At 38.2% G+C, this 21,408-nt stretch overlaps 2 protein-coding genes across 2 annotated transcripts in view; both read left to right on the top strand.

Moving 5' to 3' along the window:
- Nucleotides 1-1,301: 1,301 nt before the first annotated feature.
- On the top strand, nt 1,302-2,886 carry med29 (mediator complex subunit 29). Its single transcript, XM_059515162.1, has 4 exons — nt 1,302-1,610; nt 1,702-1,772; nt 2,337-2,421; nt 2,506-2,886. Exons 1-4 carry the CDS (start codon nt 1,443-1,445, stop codon nt 2,728-2,730), a joined length of 549 nt encoding a protein of 182 aa, XP_059371145.1. The 5' UTR covers nt 1,302-1,442; the 3' UTR covers nt 2,731-2,886.
- A 754-nt stretch (nt 2,887-3,640) lies between these two features.
- Nucleotides 3,641-21,408, top strand: part of c2cd3 (C2 domain containing 3 centriole elongation regulator) — a 32,137-nt gene continuing 14,369 nt past the window's right edge. Inside the window, exons 1-20 of the mRNA XM_059514712.1 lie at nt 3,641-3,810; nt 4,110-4,376; nt 4,532-4,689; nt 5,317-5,507; nt 6,129-6,247; nt 14,003-14,129; nt 14,226-14,363; nt 14,513-14,660; nt 14,755-14,840; nt 14,920-15,114; nt 15,224-15,333; nt 15,409-15,527; nt 15,613-15,744; nt 17,395-17,844; nt 17,962-18,113; nt 19,267-19,498; nt 19,581-19,758; nt 19,833-20,016; nt 20,972-21,144; nt 21,255-21,390. Of these exons, the coding sequence (XP_059370695.1) occupies nt 3,759-3,810; nt 4,110-4,376; nt 4,532-4,689; nt 5,317-5,507; nt 6,129-6,247; nt 14,003-14,129; nt 14,226-14,363; nt 14,513-14,660; nt 14,755-14,840; nt 14,920-15,114; nt 15,224-15,333; nt 15,409-15,527; nt 15,613-15,744; nt 17,395-17,844; nt 17,962-18,113; nt 19,267-19,498; nt 19,581-19,758; nt 19,833-20,016; nt 20,972-21,144; nt 21,255-21,390 (3,347 nt within the window). The 5' untranslated portion in view covers nt 3,641-3,758. The remainder of the gene's footprint in view (nt 3,811-4,109; nt 4,377-4,531; nt 4,690-5,316; nt 5,508-6,128; nt 6,248-14,002; nt 14,130-14,225; nt 14,364-14,512; nt 14,661-14,754; nt 14,841-14,919; nt 15,115-15,223; nt 15,334-15,408; nt 15,528-15,612; nt 15,745-17,394; nt 17,845-17,961; nt 18,114-19,266; nt 19,499-19,580; nt 19,759-19,832; nt 20,017-20,971; nt 21,145-21,254; nt 21,391-21,408) is intronic.

Below are 21,408 nucleotides of genomic sequence, written 5' to 3'. Positions count from 1 at the left end.
AAAGCTGATGATAATAAATCAGAAACACTTACAATAAGTTATCATTTGTTAACATTAGTGAATGTATTAACTAACTTGAACTAACAATGAACAATACATTTGTAGTATTATTCAAGATTTGTGTTAATGTTAGTTATGGAAAATTAGACTATAAAAATATAGGTGCTGCTAAGTCACATTATAATTATTAAACACAAATAGCAAGAATGATTACATCTGGTATTCCTGCACAAAACTAAGAGCTTCTGTACTTTTCTAACATACAGTAACGTTACTGTTAAATCTTTAAAATAAATGTGCATTGTTTAATTTTTTAGTAGGCAGCAATGTTCTACGAAACAAATAAAACTGAGAAACCTACATAAGTGAGTTTTACATACAATGTAAGTCCAGTTACATACAAACATTACTAAATTAGCCAATTCAGATTAAAAATGCCAAAACCTACTACACAACTACTGTAACGTATTATCATGAAACATGAAAAATATCTTGATGGACTGAAGCAATTTAGATTTACTGGATTATACACACGTGGGAAGTCGTGGCCTAATGGTTATAGAGTCAGACTCACAATCGAAAGCCGGCAGGAATTGTAGGTGAGGGGGGGGGGGGGGGGGTGCATGTACAGTTCCCTCTCCACCTTCAATACCATGACTTAGGTGCCCTTGAGCAAGGCACCGAACCCCCAACTGCTCCCTGGGTGCTGCACCATAAATAGCTGCCTACTGCTCTGGGTTATGTGTTCACAGTGTGTGTGTGTGTGTGTGTGTGTGTGTGTGTGTGTGTGTGTGTGTGTGTGTGTGTGTGTGTGTGTGTGTGTTTGTGTGTGTGTGTTATCACTGCTCTGTGTGTGTGCACTTTGGATGGGTTAAAAGCAGAGCATGAATTCACCATACTTGGCTGTATGTCACTTTCATATTTTTGTTCATATGAATATCAAATATGATACATCAAGGCAGGCTTTTAATTATGATTTGTACATCTCTTAAAACATTAGGCCTATTGCATTGCAATGATATGTTAGATTCAAATAATAAACTTAAGTAATAAATAACTCGTCAATTATTTCAAGCAGATTGGGTCGCCTCAGCTCAGAAAAAGTTTAGGTCCATTACATAGTTTGCAGTGTCACAAATGTTCCTCTAGATGGCGGGATTTGATTTAATTTCACCCACGCTGTTGACTCCGTCGTGGAGCGTTTGCCCAAAGACTTTGCAATGATGCTCTGTTACTTTTCTCAGCGCTGATAAAGGATGAGCCAATCGGCTCTGTGTTTTAGCGCCCTCTGTAAGACGACATTTTTGTCTCATAACAACTAACTAGCTAGCAGCGTTTGCTACATAGCTTCCATAGATATATACGCTGTATATATGTATATATACATCTATGCATAGCTTCTAGCAGAAGTGGTCGAGTTTCATCTTAATCATATCAAAACAATGGCGTCGCAGCAGATAGTCGGTAACAGTGCTCAGATGGGCGTTCAGCAAGCGGCTGTTTTACAGCAAACTCAGTCTCAACAGCAGCAGCAGCTCAGTCAACAACAGGATTTTGATCCCGTTCACAGATTCAAAATGCTGATTCCTCTGCTCAAAGATAGTTTACAGGTTTGTTTTGGTGCCTGTCATTGTACGTGGGAGCTGAAAGCACGGGTATGAAATAGAATACCAACATTAATTTACAACTTTATGTTTTCAGAACGTAATGACCGTTGCTTCACTCAATTTTGGACACAATGCAGTTATTGACAACGGCTTAAACACAACCGAGTAAGATTCCCTTATTATTATTATGTAAATAACATGGTACATGAATATTTAATTAGAACATACTTATATGTTTGCTTGCTGTATGTATGTAGATGTCTGTCCGTTTTGTCTATTATTGTACATGAATGTATGGAAATATATGGTAGCCTGTTTTTGCCACAAGAAAAAAAAAGTCATACTTTTTAATCACACAATTATGACTCTTTTATCTTTCAATTCTGAGAATAAAAATATATATATTTGGAAGAATCCTATTTTTTCTCACAATTTCGAACCTTATATCTTACTTTTTTCTCAAAATTCTAAGTTTAAGTCTCAAAACTCTATTTTTATTTTCTCCACTGAATGAAAAATAACATAATTATTACTTTTCCCCCCTCAAAATTCATACTTTTTTTCTCAGAATTGTGCGCTGTAAACTCAAAATAGTTTAAATCGTGAGAGAAAATTTCTTAATTTTAGTACTGTGCAAGAAACAAGCTTCAAGTAGAAAGATTTTTTTGATTCTTAAACCATGAATAATATTTATTTATGTGTATATATATCTCACCTCTCAAAATATAGGAAGGGTAATGATGCAGCAGTTCAGCGATTTGACAAAAGTTTAGAGGAGTTTTATGCTCTCTGTGATCAACTGGAGCTCTGCCTGGTAAGAACCTGCCGTGATTCTGGTAAAAAAAAAAATGTCATTCAGGGATCTTGTTTTATTTCGATTAACATTTTATTATTTCAGCGGCTGGCCCACGAGTGCCTATCGCAGAGCATCGACAGCACAAAGCACTCTCCAAATCTCGTACCTACAGCCACCAAACCGGACACGGTGCAGACAGAGTCTCTGTCTTACTCTCAGTATCTCAGTATGATCAAATCACAGATTTCATGTGCTAAAGACATTCATAATGCTCTCTTAGAGTGTTCGAAGAAGATCGCTGGGAAGGGTCAAGGAGCTTGTAATTAGGTTGGATTGGATTTAGTTTGCTTTTTTATTTGTATTTTACATAGCTTTGATGCTGATTGAGGAATATATATTTTTTGTATTTTCATTTCCCTTGGTCTGTTTACTATTGTGACAAATGTACTTGTACAATTACATTTATATATTCTTGAAAAGGAATTTGTTTTTGTGTGTGTTGTAATATACTTTTTTGGTCTAACAAGCTACTTATGGGTCCTGTCTACTCAATTTCTATTTCTCTCTCTCTCTCTCTCTCTCTCTCTCTCTATATATATATATATATATATATATATATATATATATATTATTCAGTAGTATTTATTCGTTTATAATTGCCTTTTATTTTGTGCAATTTTATGTCGTCATTTTATTAGGTTTTATTAGCTTTAACTACGTTTTATTTGAATTTTTATTTTATTTCATTTATTTGCCAAGGAATTATATCTAAGTTTAGCATTTTGAATCCTATAAATATATTTAATTTCCACTTTATTTGAATTTACGAAAATTATTGTGAATGATTTACATTTCAGCATTAACCACACTTTTTTTCTTTTTTGTGGGTTAGCACTTGTTGTGGGTTAATACTTCTCTTTTAAGATCTTTAAAATCTGCATTTTCTTCTCCAATAGATATGTGAATAGAGATTATATGATAGCAACTTCTTTTTGAGTGGATTATACAATTCAATCTATCACTTATCATGAAACAGTCTCTTTTCAATGATGACCTGCACTCTTAATTGCTTACTAAAATTAGAAGAAGAAAAGTATAATATAGAGAACATTGTTGTTTACCGGTTTGTCAAAACGATCGTAGTATCAATTCGCTCCCTTGTAATTTCATATCTCGCCTTGAGATGCGCTAGAATCCCCTCACGCTACTTGTCAAAGCAAAGAGAAGAAGTCGTTCCGGGCTCTGATTGGTTGAGCTGTTGCTCAGCGGTATTATGTTTGTTAATGCAACTGTCAACAAATTATGAAAGCTTTGATTCATTAATATCATTATTTAGTACACTCTCGATGTGAGGAATGAAGAATAAAAAGGTGAAACCCTCAAAGGGCGTAAGCAACAGAAAAAGAGGTAAGTTACGTCTGTTTGGAGGTTGTATTCGTCACAAATCCGAGTCTTAAAGAGATTTAAAATCTCGTAACCTTTGCGAGGACAAAACCTGCTTCTAAATAGTAATCTACCTAACGTTACCTAGAAAGCATTTTAGGGCTCACGGTATTTTAAGACAGCCGAATTGAAAACTAATGCTGAATTGTTGTCTGCGCTTGGATTATTAGGTGAAAAAAATAAATAAACATCTGTATTCAAGGTTATTGAAAGTTAGGAACGCTGCCTGATCTCATGTCTTTCTTATTGTCCTCATTCTGCAGTGCTCAGTGATGTGTCTCCATCCAGCAGTATTCCTCCTCTGGTGGAGGGTCAGCTCAGATGTTTTCTGAGGGTGACAGTGAGTAAAGTGCTGTGGACCATCACCAGACCTCCTCCTGTGACTCTGATCAGGCTCAGGTGGTGGGGAGAGTCTTCAAGTGGCACTTTCTTCAGGCCTAGAGATGGACATGCTGAGCAGAAAGGGGTCAAATCCACTGCCCGCTTTCCAGTTCGATGTGGACCCAAACAGCTGACTTCTTATTTGACAGGTTAGATCACTATGTAGGTGATGGCTTGGCTATTCCTACTGTATGTATGGATTTCAGGGTTTCAGTGGATCTTAAAAAATATTTGTTGAACCTGCAGAAGTCCTAAATTGATGACATGTGTTGCATAACTGAATATAATATTTCTCTGTTAACAGATATGGGCTCATTGGTGCTGGATGTGCTTACAAAGGTTGATCATTTGCCTATAGCTCGAGTTCAAATCCCAGGGATTGCCCGGCTGTCTTTGTCTCACTCCATAAATGGATATTTCACTCTTGTTTCCCCGTCATCAGAAAAACTTGGAGAGCTACAGGTGGGTGAGATGCTCAGCAGAATTCACATTTACTCAGCTGATCAAATTTACTTTGAATATGCTCTTTTCTTCTCAGGTTTTAGGTTTTCAGTTTAAACGTATTCTGTTCATTTTGACCCAGAGAGGAATTCCTTTTTTCTTTTTTTTTTTTGTGTGAAAATCTTAGTTAATGTTATCGCACTAGAATCAGACTTAGCGGACACGGTATAACAACTTCCCAAAAATTACTGTATAATGTTTCCACTTTTTTTGAGTATTTTTTTCACACCCTGTTACATTTATGGTGATCCTGGTCAAAAGCAAAATTGCCTGCAAAAACATACTTCTAAATCTCTCGTAATGCTATATTATAAACAAATATTGTATTCAGTCTCTTTGCCATCTTGTTTTCTTTCAATAAGCACTGTGTTTTGTATTTAATTTTGGAACTGAGTGATCATAGGACTTATTTATTTGAGCTTATGCACTTCCGTTTGTGAGAGAACATTGCCATAATTATCTTATAATCATTATAATAATTTTTTTTTCCCCTCTCAAAAATTGAGATATATAAGTTCTGGGAATTTGCACTGGGAACACCAAGCACAGCACAAGGGTTAAATATGTGTTGTTTCATGTGTACCGTAGGTCACACTTGCCCTGGAAGCATTATCAGAGGGATATGACAGCAGTAGTTCAGTACCCACGACTGATATGAGCCTCGACGCACATGCTCCTGGAGTAACAACTGATCAGAACATGCCTGCACATTCATCCCTGCATCAGCCTCTCCTGAGTGTGAAGGAGACGGCTGGCAGCAGCTCTGGCCACATGCCTAGGTTTGTTTTTATATTTTGGTTGGTTTGAGTGTTGAATGAGTAATGTGAAACAAACTGTTAGAGCATTAAGTTCACAACTCTCATCCTTATGACTGATCTTGGAATTAGTTGCAGACTTGACGTGGCCTATGAACGGACAAGTTCAATTAAAATGCTAAAGATTTTGGATAAAATAAAGTAGTTCTGTGTTCCTAGTTCTTCTCTAGTGTTAAATTTTATATATATATATATATATATATATTTTTTTTTTTTTTTTCTATTAATAATCATTTAACTATGTTATTACCTTCCTAATATGATCATTTTAATATTAATAACTCAATAATAATAATAATAATAATAATAATAGTTGTTTTATTATTATTATCATATGCAATTTATTTATAATATTTATTAATGTTTAACTTATGTTTTCAGTTTTCATTTAAGTTTAAGTGAAGTTATGTGCTTATGTCATTTGTATTTTTTCAATATTTGTATTTAGCTTTACTTAATTTTAAACCATTTTTAATCATAGTAATTTTATAACTGTAACTTAAAGTTACTTTCTTTTCTATTTTTTAAGTTTTAAGATTTTTTTTATTCAGTAAACATTGTTTTTGTCCAATATTCTTGTTTTAGAGGGAAGGATTACTTGTATTTTCAAGAAAACCGTAACGTCATACCAGATTCTTCTACTGGAAAACCTGAATCTGCTACGACCCAAACAAATAGCCACGCACCTGTTGACCTTTTGTCAGGTAAACCTCATTAACTTGATTTACTGAATTCATTACATTTACTTTACAGTTGAACACAGCAACATTTTGGTTTAAATACTTTGTGTCATAGATGATTTTTAAGAACTTGTCAAATTAAAGAACTAGGGCTGAAACGATTCTTCGAGTAACTCGATTACAAAAAATGATCGAGGCAAATTCCTCTGCCTCGAAGCCTCTTTTAATTTATTTTAAATCTCACGACTGGTTCTTTCGCAATGATTTTTTTAATGTGACAATGCGTTTACGTCACCCAGAAAGCGGAAGGAGACACAAGCGCTGCGTCCGACATGGTCCAACATCGCATACTGCAAGGAGTCAGCAGTGTTTTGATTTGAGGGTGCGGTCAAACGTAAAGAGAACGTCGTGGCGTGTGTCCATTGCAAGATAGAGCTGGCATACCACAACTAGGGCCCTATGATTTCCGCGATGCAGAAAATGCGGAGGGAATCGCGGAATCCAGTCATAAAAACTAATTTTTACAGTTTAACGTGGAATGGCATGGAGATTTGCCAAATTTTGAATGAATTAAAAATAGGTAATTGCACTTACATCAAATCACGATATGGACTAATATCTGTAAATATTAAGCCGGAACTGTCTATTTAAATATGAATCCTGCTTGCTCTGTGTGTCTCTGTTAATGAATGGAGCAGAAGCGCGTCTTCCTTTATTAACACACACTGAAGCGCGAGTGACGCTCACAGTGAATTCAGCGTCTGTCTTCTCACTAAATAAGGACGTGAACACATGAACAACATCTCCAGAACTGCTCTGACAGTCACTTCATGAGCATTTGACCATTTGATTTGAGTAAAACTAGCGTTACATCACATACACAGAACTGTAAAGGTATGTCAACCCGTCAAAATAAGTCCGGTTTAGTTTGAATCAAGTATTTACTATTGTTCAGCAGAATGTACATAGCCTACTACTAAAAAAAATAAAACATTATTTTTTTAAAGGTTTAATCACACAACATTTCTTCCATGTTTTATTTTTAATAGTAAATCCCCTTTGTTTACCAAAAATTTAGGATTGCTTAATTGTCAATAATTAAAAGATAAATTTAATGTTTTATGTGTTTAATGTTTAATGTGCATCTCAGAAAATGCTTTATTTAAAACCCCAACTGAATGGCACTTTAAAGCACTTAATTCATCTGTCAACTTTATTGTCATTGTTCACAGTACAAGTACAGACAGAGAAACAATGGGTAATAATTAAATGTTTATTTTTGATGTATGCATTGCATTCTATGCATTTAAAAAGTAAAAAAAAAAAAATTCTAAAAAAGGAAACTTAGTTTTAAGAGACCCAGGAGTCTTATTTTCTCTTGCATAATTAATATTGCACTTTAATTAAGCAAAAACACATTTTATTCGATTAATCGATGGAATTTTTGGTAGAATACTTGATTACTAAAATATTTGATAGCTACAGCCCTATAAAGAACTTTCTGCCAATCACAATCTGAATATTGCTAAATTCTGCTAGGGCTGCTCCGATCACAATCGGCCGATCATTAATGTGCATCTCGTCAGTGAAGCCGGTTCTCTAATCAGCGGTAAATTCAATCAGGTGCGTGATTTCACATAGAGCAGCTGTTACTACACAGAGCCGTTGTTAACTGAGAAGATGCGCAAATAAACGCTGAAAATGAACTGGGCAGTAAACCGGATCCAATTACGAATTCCACACCAGGTCGTAAACAGTTTCCATTTGAAAGCATATAAGCGTCTCGTAGAAGCTGCCCTAGATCTCATTATAGTCTCGGTGGTTTCAACAGAAAGACCGGGACATATTAACTCACTCCACTCAGAGGCCACGCCCACAGCTTCCATAGATCTGGCCTTGGGTGCCAAATCATTCCCTGTGCTTGCGATAGTAAGTCCTGTCTGAGTTCTGTCCAGCCGTATCCTGGATAACACCGCTGGAATTAGATGAATCGGGGAAAAGCATACAAGCTGGATAGCAAATCCACTCCAAAGTTCAAACGTCCGGGGACATGAACTGCTCGGATCAAAAGAAATCTTTTCTGAGACCAAAGAAGAATATTTCTCGCCAGCCTGCACAGGGGGCGAGAGCGTAATCCTCCTTGATGATTCAGATACGACACAACCGCTATGTTGTCTGACCTGAGTAGTACATGACGGCCGAACAGCAGATTCGAGAAATACTGGAGAGCTAGAAAAACCGGCAGTAATTCCAACCTGTTTATATGCCAACTGCGTTGTGTCGCCGTCCATACTCCGTGAGCTGGGCGCCCTTGACAAACAGCTCCCCAACCAGTCAAAGAGGCGTCCGTCGTGACAGTCTCTCTGGAAGCACAAATCCCCAGCCGAACTCCAGAAGGAATTCGGTTGACATCCATTGTCTTATTGACATAACACACCTCCGTGTCACCGAAATCGTCCGATGCGGAAGACAACGGGGTGAAATGTTCCGGCTTGTCGTCCACCACTGAAAAGGGCGCATATGAAGTAAGCCCAGACGGATTACAGGGGATGCCGCTGCCATTAGACCTAAAAGTCTGAGGCACAAACTCACCGTCACTGTGCGACCCACTTTGAAGTGACGCACGCCTGACGCGAGAGACTGAGCGCGCGGGAGAGATAGTCTTGCTGTCATCTCTCGAGAGTCCAAGTCTATTCCCAGAAGGTTATCCGCTGAGAGGGAATTAAAACACTCTTCTAGAAAATCGTGCATAAGCCCAGGCTGTTTAGATGATTCAGCACAAGATCCCGATGGGAGTGTGCTTGAGTCTGCAATTGTACTAACACCAGCCAATCGTCCAGGCAATTCAATACACTAATGCCCTGGAGCCGCAACGGGGCCAGAACTGCATCCATGCGTTTCGAAAATACTCGATGAGTCAAGGCTAAGCCGAAAGAAGAACACAGTATTGATACGCTTTGCCCTCTAAAGCAAATCTGAGGAACTTCCTGTGTCTCTTGATGATCTGAATATGAAAATATGCATCCTTCAGACTTTACCGTTAACATCTTGATTTTGCTCATCTTGAGTGCAAGATTCAAATGGCGTAGATCGTCACTTTTATTTATTTTACCAAAATAGCGGCTGTAAAACCTGACTCCATCTGAGAGGGGTCTACTTTTATAGCCCCTATTCCCTGCAGAGAGGCTCCTGCTGCAGCACCACGATTTGGTTAACAACCATGGGAGATTTCCACGGCAAAAAGGCGGGCCTTTCTGAACTGAATGGTGTATCCGTGACGAATTGTGCATAACACCCATAGTGAAAATGCCGGGCAAGCGCTACCCTGCGGCCAATAAAACGTAGTGGTTTCCAAGCCTCCACCTGCAGCGTTCCCACATGCATTAATGTCCAAGCATGGAAAGCTCACAGCGTCTGTAAGCAAGGAAAGCGCATGTGTAAAAGTCATTACGTTTCGTTGTGTCTAATCCTGAAGCGTATCCACGGCAGAATTAAATCCAACAAAATGAACATCGGGCTACGCCGCTAATGTGATTACGGCAGCTGTGTGAGCCGTCATAAACAGGCCGTCTTAGTTAGCCTCTTGTGCCGTCCCTCAGACTCTGAAGGCTGGATTGTGCAGAGTGTCTGAGGGGGCACTCAAGTGATAGCTCGATCCAATGATGCTCGAGGTGCCTTTGCTGCGAGACAGTCAATGTTAGAGCGTGGGGATTGAGGACAATAGGCTTTTGCCGTCCAACTCAGGTTTTTGTAATGTCGGCGAGATTAGCCAAGGTGGCGCTCGACCGTTAACATCCCGGTCATAGAACGGTTCACTGCTCGGGCAGTATGTTTGGTTGCACTTAGCGCCAAATCTGTTGCCCTTGCAGCTTTTTCACAGCCTCCGTTAATATCTTTCTTGTTAAGAACCGCCATAAAGTGAAGTAAATTTGCAGAGATTAGACGCGACTCGACACGCCTTCGACGAGACTTTAGGCCGCGGGCGAGTTCGGCGCGATCTGTTCGGCTAGAGAGTTCATCCACAGCGGCATCGCTGCATAACAGCAGTCCGCCATGTCAGCAATGGTGGCGAAACCCACGGCGTTCGTGACGTGCGCTGATTAAGGCTGCTTCCAGGACCTCGAAACCTCTTGGTGGAGGTCCGTGAAGAAGGGTAGCGGCTCACGGGGGGGAAAGTTTATCCACCATGCGGGTAACCACATTCAACAGCTCACTGAGGAAGGAAAGGGAGAGAACCGCATGTGCCGGCCAGAGCCTATTCAGAGTCCGAAACCGCGGTGGACAAACATAGCATAATTTAAATACATCAAGACCAAAATAATTCAAGATAGCTTGTCAATTTTGGGTGGTGTTGGCGCAGTGGATAAGACACATGCCTTTGGTGTGAGAGACCCGGGTTCGAATCCACTGTGAGGCACCAATGTGTCCCTGAGCAAGACACTTAACCCCTAGTTGCTCCAGAGGCGTGCGACCTCTGACATATATAGCAATTGTAAGTCGCTTTGGATAAAAGCGTCAGCTAAATGAATAAAAATGTAAATGTAAAAATGTAAATGTTTGTAAAAGCAAATCTGCTGATTAACACACTCGAGTGGGGGAGAGCGAGCAAAGTGGAAAAAACTCCAGCGCTGTATTCATAGTCCAAGCTGCACACATCGCCCCAAACCACCACTTCGTGTGGCGCCTCGGCGACTGCAGAAGCGTAACGGTGGGGGTTAGACACGAGGCAGCTTATAGAAAATACACTCCAGAGCGCAGAACTGTAGCCGCAGGCTATCACGGAGAGAACATGTAGAGAGGCTGCTAAACGAACCTCTAATAAGTGCCTCCCCGTGATAAACCCATTATACGGCTCTTACCTATCGTTGACTCATCGCGTCCGCGAAGAGGAGTTGAACACTGCTCAAAGAAAAAACTGCTGAGAACGCGAGATGGTTTCCTTAGGGCACAGATGATTCGCTTTCCTGAAGGAAATGAAATCTGAGCGAAATAGCGCGCGGCACTCAGCTATACGATGCGTAGGTCGGTGCCATGCGCTATTTGGCCAATAGGATTGGCGGAATGGTATAGGGCTTCAGACATTCATCACACCGAAAGGTGTTCCCATACGGTGACGTCAATGCAGCATTGAAGTGACCTATGAAAGGGAAACATAGACATCATATAGGTAGATGCCCCATCGAACGCTACTGCCTATTGGCACGAACGAGCCGTGGAGTCGCCATCTTGGACCGGTCGCCAGCTCCACTCAGTGTAACTTGTTTGCCAGGTGCAATGAGCTGTCAGCGCATTAAATTAATCATCTCACTGAATACCTAACTGATTTTGACGCGGGTTTTTTTGCTGCAAAGGTCATTCATGCAGCTATGATACAGGACACATGGTTCAGCATATTTTAATATTCATAATAGGCTTTACAGTTACATATTATATTCTGATATAAGATATAAGTGACCAGACACCCAAAATCTAAATATGTGAGGTAGGATATTTATAAATCACACACTATAAATATGATAAAGAAGCAGAAACAGATAGTTTCAGTAAAATAAGATATTTTAATAAGTTGAAGAAACAATTTATTATAATTTGTGACATATACACTCTCTCTCTCTCTCTCTCTCTCTCTCACACACACACAACACTCTTCTCCCACCCTCCCTCTCTCTCCATCTCACACACACACACACACACACTCTTTTCTCTCTCTCTCTCTCTCTCTCTCTCTCTCTCTCTCTCTCATACACTCACACACACACACACACACACACACACACACTAAAACCCCTGAAAGAGGACTGTTTTGCAGAGCTTCTTTCTTGTGCTCCCTTTCTGTAGTTCAAGAGAGGAGAGTTTGGCAACATGGTGGAGCCTAATCTTTAGAAACACAGACACAACCAATGACAATATATCAGACTGATGGTTGTCAATGCCAAACTGAGTCTCCTAAATGTGCTCCCCAGGTAGGAAAACATCCTATGTCCCAATCTCCTCCCGCACAATGTGTGTGACTGTTGACACCTTAGGAGCTTGTATTGCTGAAGCTTGGCGGATCACCCTCTCTGCAGCTCTCAGCACCTTATAATAAGAATACAAATAATACATATTTATATAGCGCTTTACACAGCACTCAAATACACTTTACAGAACAGAGAAAATATGAACAAAGCAACCTTAATATACATTACTTCCTGATATCACGTGCGCAAACACAAATAACAGTTATGTTCTGTCAAACAATGTATGTATTAACTTCAGACTGGATTGTGTTGGTAATAGGCACTTAACGTTACCTAACGCTAAAAGTAAGTTTCGTGCATCTAACAAGTGCTTTTTCAAACTTCTTTCTGATCTGAATAGTAAGTTATGTGGGAAACACTTGAGTTGAGGGAGGGAGATACATAGTCTAACTAACGTTAGCTAGCTACGATTTCAGTACAGTACTATCAAAGATCCTTGCTCCTTCTCAATTATCTGGATTTAAGGACAAACAACAACCAATAGTACAATAGTAATGTTAAATCTTACTTGTGAAAAGTAGTCCCGAGCCATACTTGTGGTGGTCCGCCGATTAGAACAGGAAAATGCTGCACAGTGCTCTGGTATCTTAACTGCTGCTACGCAACGAAACTAGGAGTATGACCGGTTCAAGATGGCGGCCGCAAATCGTCTACCTATATGATGTCTATGTTTCAAAAGGCATCACGCGAGTGTGAACATCACTACAACTAGGGAAAAAAACGACCGTAATTCAAACACAGCTCCCGTCTGCATTTAAACAGACCTTTGCTCTTAATTCCGATCGGGCCAACCCAATAACGAAATCTGAGCAGGTCTAAAAACTGAAACTGCTGTTGCTGCACTTTACACTTTGGAAAAGTTATATATATATTTTTAAATATGAGCAGGCCTACAAGCTGGGATTGGTAATGCTGCACTGTAATCATAGTTATTTATTTATATTTTTTATTCTATTTTATTATGTGATATTGGTTTGAGACTGAGAGTATTTTATTTAGTGGAGAAATTTGCAGCATTATTTTATTTCTTATTCATTTTTTATTATATATATATTTTATTATATTTTATTAAAGTGTTTAAAAAAAGACAAACAAATTGTAAAAAAGTTTCAAGTAATAAACAACCTGCAGTTTAATGTTTGAATTTCTTTCCCTTACTGTACCAATAATGAACCGAAACGTGACTTTAAAACCGAGGTACATACCGAACCGTGATTTTTTTGCGTACCGTTACACCCCAATAGTAACACTAACATAACTTTGGGGCCTTTCCTACATTGTGTGTTTGAATATGTGTCTAACTGTGCACATTTGCTTGAACTGTTTTGTATCTAAAGATTTTATTTTAGACAATTCTGGCCACTTGGTGGTTACTTTAAAAAACAAAAACTGTATTTAACGAACCAAAATCACTTTGCCATTACATACGAAAGTTAAATATTTTGATAGCTAAAACAGTAGTTTAAGCTGTTTTGGGAGAAGGGGGGGGAGATTTGCTCGGCCAGTAATTCTGGTAAACTGTTGGACACGGGCCAGACATGGCTCTACAGCACTAAACAAATTACACAGTTTTTGTTAGAGATGGTTGAAGCCATTGTGGAAGTTCTGTTGGCAGATCTGTAGACAAAAAGAAATGACAGCTCTTTAAACTCATTTAAAACTAGTTAGTGATGTATACGCCGAGTGTTTATTTATTCTTTACTTCTATTGTCCATTATTTAGTTTACTTAATTTTAATTATATATTACTTTTTTTTCAGTTCTTCTGGAGCGTGGCAGCAAACTGAGAAATGCCATGGTGGTTTCAGCCTTAAAATCTGATGTGGAGTCAGATGTTCCTCTGAAGGACATACCCCTGCCTCTCTCCAAAGACAACACTGATACCTTGTATGAACTCTTCTTATTCTTTCACATACCTATGAGGGGTCAAAATAGTAATAAAATAGCAGAATGTTGATGATGAGCATCATCTTCCTCCTAAAGGCCAGCCAGGCCCTCATCAGGACAGTTTCTGGAGAACATCCTTCAAGCTGAACACCAACATCCTGTTCAGTACCTTGGAGAACCAGGTCAGAAGAGAGTCAACCCAGAGGACATGGCTGTGGATCTGCTACTGGGAAGGTAGTCGAGGCCACTGATAGCTTTAGATTAAGTGACGAAAATGGAACTTTGCTCATAAATACTTGATGAAACTTTTAGAGCGAGACAAATGATTTTTTCTGTGTTTGCAAACTATATGCTTTAATGTTTGTAATTGCTCTGTTCCTCAGTGTTAATGGATCTGTTCTGCACTTCTGGGATGGTGAGGGTTCTTTCCCAGATTCTCTTTCTGATCACAGTAGTGTGCTCATGGACAGTGAGCTAAATGACCCTCAATATGATCAGAGTCTTCTGGAGAACCTCTTCTACAAAGCTCCTGTAAGCCATACAGTGTAACACAGCAAACTGTTATATGTAGTTTAGTTTCCTTAAACATATAACTTTGTAAATCATTTTCCGCCTCTTTTTTTAGATATCAGATGAATGTTTGGAAGAAGAGCATCAAAACAAAGATCCAGCGGAGAAGCCAGTACACACAAGACCAACTAAAAATGCCCAGTCAGTTACACTAATGCAAGAAAAAATGCTTTAAATAATTTAAAGATAAATACATGTATATATATACTTTTTTTTGAAGGCTTGATTCTGAAGATGTGCAGCATTCTGAAGCAGAAGATGATTTCTCTGGACTTAGCATGGAAGAAATAGCTTTGCTTGGAGATATTCGTTTTGCCAGGGTCACCATCAGTGAGTTAAAAGTTTCCACTGAGAGTATTTCAAGAAGTTTCTCTAAAAAAGGAAGACCGCCTCGTCCCCTCACCACAAAGAAATGGTATGACAATCATGATATTTTACATCTGATCATTTTCATAGATGGTGGTGGCTAGAAAATAGTGTCCATTTTTAAAAACTAACCGGATGTAAATATTTCGTTTATCTAGCTTTTATATCATAGAGTACCTTTTTCCACTGGTCTCTGCTGGGTTTGAGGATGTTCAACGTGTGCCTTCGGAGATTACAAAAGCTGTCTCTAGTAAAGTAACAGAGGGCGGTGAGTACATTTGTTTTAGAAAACCACGAGAAACCAGAAGTAGTGTAATAATCTGGTGATTCGTTTTTGTTTCAGTCGTGATGTTTCAGCACCAAGGTTTGTTTCCAGTGAGGTTCAGTAGGTCATCTGTTAAACAATGGTGGGAGATGAACGTCACATTCAAGATCTACTCCAGAAATAGCCTTCAAAAGACAGTAAGTGCAGTGTGTTCCAATCACAAAATCAAACAAAGCTTTTTTGGTTTTATCTGTTGGAGGTCTGATCTTATCATTTGTTTAGCCCGTTCTCATTGGATCAGCAATGTTTCCACTGAGCTCCCTGATGCAGAGTGAATCGCTGAGCATTTCTGCTGCCCTTCATGTTCAAACAGCGGATGGAAACATTGATAAACAAGCAGCTGGTCCTCTGAAGGTAAAGAATCGATCATAAGAACCAAATTTGGGAGATTTTATCGATCTACAGTCGTGGCCAAAAGTTTTGAGAATTACATAAATATTGGAAATTGGAAAAGTTGCTGCTTAAGTTTTTATAATAGCAATTTGCATATACTCCAGAATGTTATGAAGAGTGATCAGATGAATTGCATAGTCCTTCTTTGCCATGAAAATGAACTTAATCCCAAAAAAACCTTTCCACTGCATTTCATTGCTGTCATTAAAGGACCTGCTGAGATCATTTCAGTTAAAGCTCTTGTTAACTCAGGTGAGAATGTTGACGAGCACAAGGCTGGAGATCATTATGTCAGGCTGATTGGGTTAGAATGGCAGACTTGACATGTTAAAAGGAGGGTGATGCTTGAAATCATTGTTCTTCCATTGTTAACCATGGTGACCTGCAAAGAAACGCGTGCAGCCATCATTGCGTTGCATAAAAATGGCTTCACAGGCAAGGATATTGTGGCTACTAAGATTGCACATAAATCAACAATTTATAGGATCATCAAGAACTTCAAGGAAAGAGGTTCAATTCTTGTAAAGAAGGCTTCGGGGCGTCCAATAAAGTCCAGCAAGCGCCAGGATCATCTCCTAAAGAGGATTCAGCTGCGGGATCGGAGTGCCACCAGTGCAGAGCTTGCTCAGGAATGGCAGCAGGCAGGTGTGAGCGCATCTGTACGCACAGTGAGGCGAAGACTTTTGGAAGATGGTCTGGTGTCAAGAAGGGCAGCAAAGAAGCCACTTCTCTCCAAAAAAAACATCAGGGACAGATTGATCTTCTGCAGAAAGTATAGTGAATGGACGGCTGAGGACTGGGGCAAAGTCATATTCTCTGATGAAGCCCCTTGGCCCTTTCCGATTGTTTGGGGCATCTGGAAAAAGGCTTGTCCGGAGAAGAAAAGGTGAGCGCTACCATCAGTCCTGTGTCATGCCAACAGTAAAGCATCCTGACACCATTCATGTGTGGGGTTGCTTCTCATCCAAGGGAGTGAGCTCACTCACAATTCTGCCCAAAAACACAGCCATGAATAAAGAATGGTACCAAAACACCCTCCAACAGCAACTTCTTCCAACAATCCAACAACAGTTTGGTGAAGAACAATGCATTTTCCAGCACGATGGAGCACCGTGCCATAAGGCAAAAGTGATAACTAAGTGGCTCGGGGACCAGAATGTTGAAATTTTGGGTCCATGGCCTAGAAACTCCCCAGATCTTAATCCCATTGAGAACTTGTGGTCAATCCTCAAGAGGCGGGTGGACAAACAAAAACCCACTAATTCTGACAAACTCCAAGAAGTGATTATGAAAGAATGGGTTGCTATCAGTCAGGATTTGGCCCAGAAGTTGATTGAGAGCATGCCCAGTCGAATTGCAGAGGTCCTGAAAAAGAAGGGCCAACACTGCAAATACTGACTCTTTGCATAAATGTCATGTAATTGTCGATAAAGGCCTTTGAAACATATGAAGTGCTTGTAGTTATATTTCAGTACATCACAGAAACAACTGAAACAAAGATCTAAAAGCAGTTTAGCAGCAAACTTTTTGAAAACTAATATTTATGTAATTCTCAAAACTTTTGGCCATGGCTGTAAGTGATTCATTCTTTGTCCATCGTGTTTTTTTAAGGTTTCATTTGAATTAGCAGCAGACAAAAATGGTTTCTCCACCAAAAAGAGACCTGCGAAAGGAATGCTGAGTCCAGCAAGACCTCCTCCTTCCCGTTTGACTGAAGAGCAGGATGGGCCAAAGGGTTTATGTGTGACTGACCATAGGAGAGACCCATCTCCTAGTGCAAGTGTTCATCAAGTCCAGAGTATCCTGATACCTCCAACCAGATCACGGTCCACATCACCACACATCAGATACCAGAGCTCGCTTCATGGGCCTCTGCAGCGGGAAGTGGAGGAGACTGAGATTTTGCTTCATATGTTGCTCATGGTGCCTGGAGGGAAAGATTTTAACTGTGCACCCATGCAGCCCAACATCTACTTGAATTGTAAGCTCCTCGGATCTGATGAAACCGCTCGATCGACAGTGAGCTGGGGTCAAAAACATCCATCGTTCGGCTTTATTCAGGTCGGTGCTAAATATAGAATCGAGGAAAGTTCACAGGCTTTTACCATATTACTTTGTGGTTCCCACAATAAAGTTAGTTTATCTTTTGTTTTCAATCTAATTTCTAATATGGTATAGGTGGCTCCAGTCACACTGACCGGCAAACTGTTGGAGAGAATGAAGAACAACATGATGGTCATTGAAGTTTGGTTGAGGGCCAGTAGTTCAGACCATGATAAACTTCTTGGTTTGGTAAAACTACCTCTTCACCAGTTCTACATGTCCTTCAGGTAGATCGAGATATATATATATATATATATATATATATATATATATATATATATATATATATATATATATATATATGTATAAGTATGTATGTGATGGCATAAATATAACATTAGTAATGCTATTTATGTGCAGTATATTCATTTTGTGGTAGTTTTTGTAGTTGCAGTATATTTAATTTATTATTATGCATTGCCTATAAATATGTGAAAATGCGTCAAATTAAATATTTGTTATAAATAAAATATTATTTATTATATAATGCAATGATAATAATAAATAGAATAATAGCAACAGTATATATTAATAATAACATTATATTATATTAGTAATGTATATTAATTAGTATACATTTTATATTAATAGTAACACTATATGATGAATTACTTTATATCAAATATATCAGTGTAGTTATCATTAAATAAATCTAAAACTATTAAAAAGTGCTTTTATTTATTGAAATAAATCTAAAATAAGATAAAATTTTCTGAACTGCTTATTCCTTGTAGAGTTGCGGGTAAATATTAGATGACTTTTACATTAACATTTAGTGATTTAGCAGATGCTTTTATTCAAAGCGACTTACAATGGAAGCAATCAAAACAACAAAAGATATGTGATAAGTGTTATGACAAGTCTCAGCTTAACGTAGTACTAGTGTTACAGCTTTTTTTGCTTTTGTTAATTGTATAATAAATAAAAAGCAAAGAAATAGACAGAATAGAAAAAAGAGAGGCTAGTATTATTATTATTATTTTTATTATTAGTATATTATTTTTAATAATTAGTAGATTAATAGAGTGCAAGTCTAAAAGAGGCAAGTTTTTTTAAGAATGGATTTAGAATAAAGAGTGCTAGAGTTATAGGGTCAAATAAAGATTAATATAGCTGCTCGGATTGAGTTGGGATGTAAAACTGAAACAGAAAATAAAAAGAAATGTGTAATATATAAATATATTTTTATTTAAAAAGAAGACAAAAATGAAATAAAACAATAAATAAACTAATAAAATAAATAATAAAATAAAATAAAACTGAAATCAAAATAAAAGTAATTAAAAACATTAAGTACTCTAATAGTAAATAAAAGAATAGTAAAATAACACTGGAACATGTAAGCTTAACAGTTTGTTTTTCTTTTGACTTTGTCTCCAGAGACCCCAAGATCACAGAGCTGCTCTTGCAGTCTCAGTGTCCGGTGGTTGGAGTGGACAGTTTTATGCCTGTGGTTGATGTGTTCAGCGGCAGCACTCGTGGACACCTCAGGGTGTGTCTAGCAATGGGCCTAGCACAGCAGATCGGGGCACTGCAGCGAATGAGGGATGATGAGCTGACCCACGTATCTCCAGCGCACATGTTAGACCACCGGCCACATGCAGAAACCAAGGCTAGTTCACTTTAAAACTCCCAAAAGCAGCACTGATGCTCAGAATGAAGCTTCATTTGTTTTTAAATTGATGTTTTTGCAGGCCAGTACCACTCTGGATGTTCTGCGTGAGCATGTCTTCATGGTCCGTGTAGAGCGAGTAAAGGGTCTGACGCCTCTGCAGTCCACAGTGTGGGGAGAAGCTGACTGTTACATCCAGTACTCCTTCCCTGCACAAAATGAGTCGAGAGAGGACACGGACCCACATATTGTTGAGAGCAGTAAGCTGTTTTCTTTCTGACCATATTAAAAGGTTTTTTTTTTTGTTCAGCTCAACCAACGCTCTGTTCCATAGATGTGGAGCTCAAGGCCTACCGCACTGAGACCACTCTCTGTATGCCTGACCCCGTGTTTGGACATAATGAGACTCATGTCCTGCTGGCTCCTCCTGACGTCCCAGTGCAAAGAATACTGCTGAGCTCACTGGCCAGTCAAGGGCTGAGGAACGGAGGAGGGGTGCAGTTTGAGGTTTGGTGCAGGTACAGGAAATGCAGAAATTGTAATTTAGTCCTGAAATTTATTTATTACATTTAAGCATTTAAATTGTTTTTTGTGTGTGTCTGTGTGTGTGGGGCAATAATTTCATTTTAAATGTATTTATATGTACATATACATTTTTATTATTATTATATTTTAGTGCTTAGAAATGTTACCAAGTAAAAGATACATATTTTATTTAGTTAGTTAGTTTCTTTTTACATTGAGAGCAATATTTTAAATGTTTTTATTCTTTTTTTTTTAATTAGTTTTTACATGTTTTCTTTTGGCAATATTTTATGTATTTACATGTTAGCATCTTGTGTCTATTTTTGTTTGGCAGTGTTTGTTTTTACATTATAGAATTAAAAACAATGCATCATTTTTATTATTATTTTTTATTATCTTTTACATTTTAGCATGTAAAAACATGTTTTGGCAATATTTTATTATTAAAATTAGCCTTTTTGTTTGGCAATGTTTGTTTATTTATTTAATTTCACATTGTAGCATTAAAAAAACATCTGTTTTATTTATTTATTTATTTACTGTTTACATTTTAGCATTTAAAAAATATTTTTTGCTATATTTTTGTAATTTATTGTAATTTATTTTATTAGATTTTAGCATTTAAAAGCTTGTTCTTTGACTTTTTAAATTAATATACTTATTTGTCTCTTTTATTTGTAAATGTTTATTTATTTGCTTTTTATGTTACGTTTAAAGTATTATTTTATTTTAGCAATATTTTATTTGCCAATATTATTATTCTTTCATTTTATTCATTTAATTTTAACATTTATTTATTTCAGCATTTAAAAATATATTGCTTTTCTTTGGTAATATTTTTATTATTTCGTTCTATTCATTTATTTTTATGTCTCAAATTTAGTAATATTTTAAATTGTTTGTTTGGTAAAATATTACATCTTTAAAAGCCTATTGAAACATTTGCAGGTATTATTATCCAAATGTTAGAGATCAGCTAGTAGCCAGAGGACTGCTGCCCATGTCCAAACTGTGTGACATGGTAACCATGCAGAAACAGGGTCAAACCGATGCACATCTTTTCTCCCTTCCTCTGGTACCAAGAACCGATCGACCTGTTGACACACAGTATCAGCCCCCTGGTAGTTGCATATCTAATTATCTTCAAACTGCAGATAACAGATACAGTGTTATATGAATTTTCAACCAATGTAATAAGGTAAAACCTGTTTTCGTCTGTGCTTACTTGTAGGGATACTTGAAGTGAGCGTTCAGTACAAGTCTCGACCAATGAGGAGTGTGGGAGTGAGAAGTGGGGTTGTGCCGTCCCGCAGAGTGATGCTGGTTATACAGGTGCACAGGGCAGCCGGGCTACAGGCTGCAGCCAAGTGAGTCAATCCGCCTCA

Source organism: Carassius carassius, chromosome 28 (assembly GCF_963082965.1).
Source record: "Carassius carassius chromosome 28, fCarCar2.1, whole genome shotgun sequence".
Taxonomy (NCBI): Eukaryota; Metazoa; Chordata; class Actinopteri; order Cypriniformes; family Cyprinidae; genus Carassius; species Carassius carassius.
The sequence above is the reverse complement of the archived record's forward strand: the minus strand, read 5'-3'. Positions and strand labels throughout refer to the sequence as shown.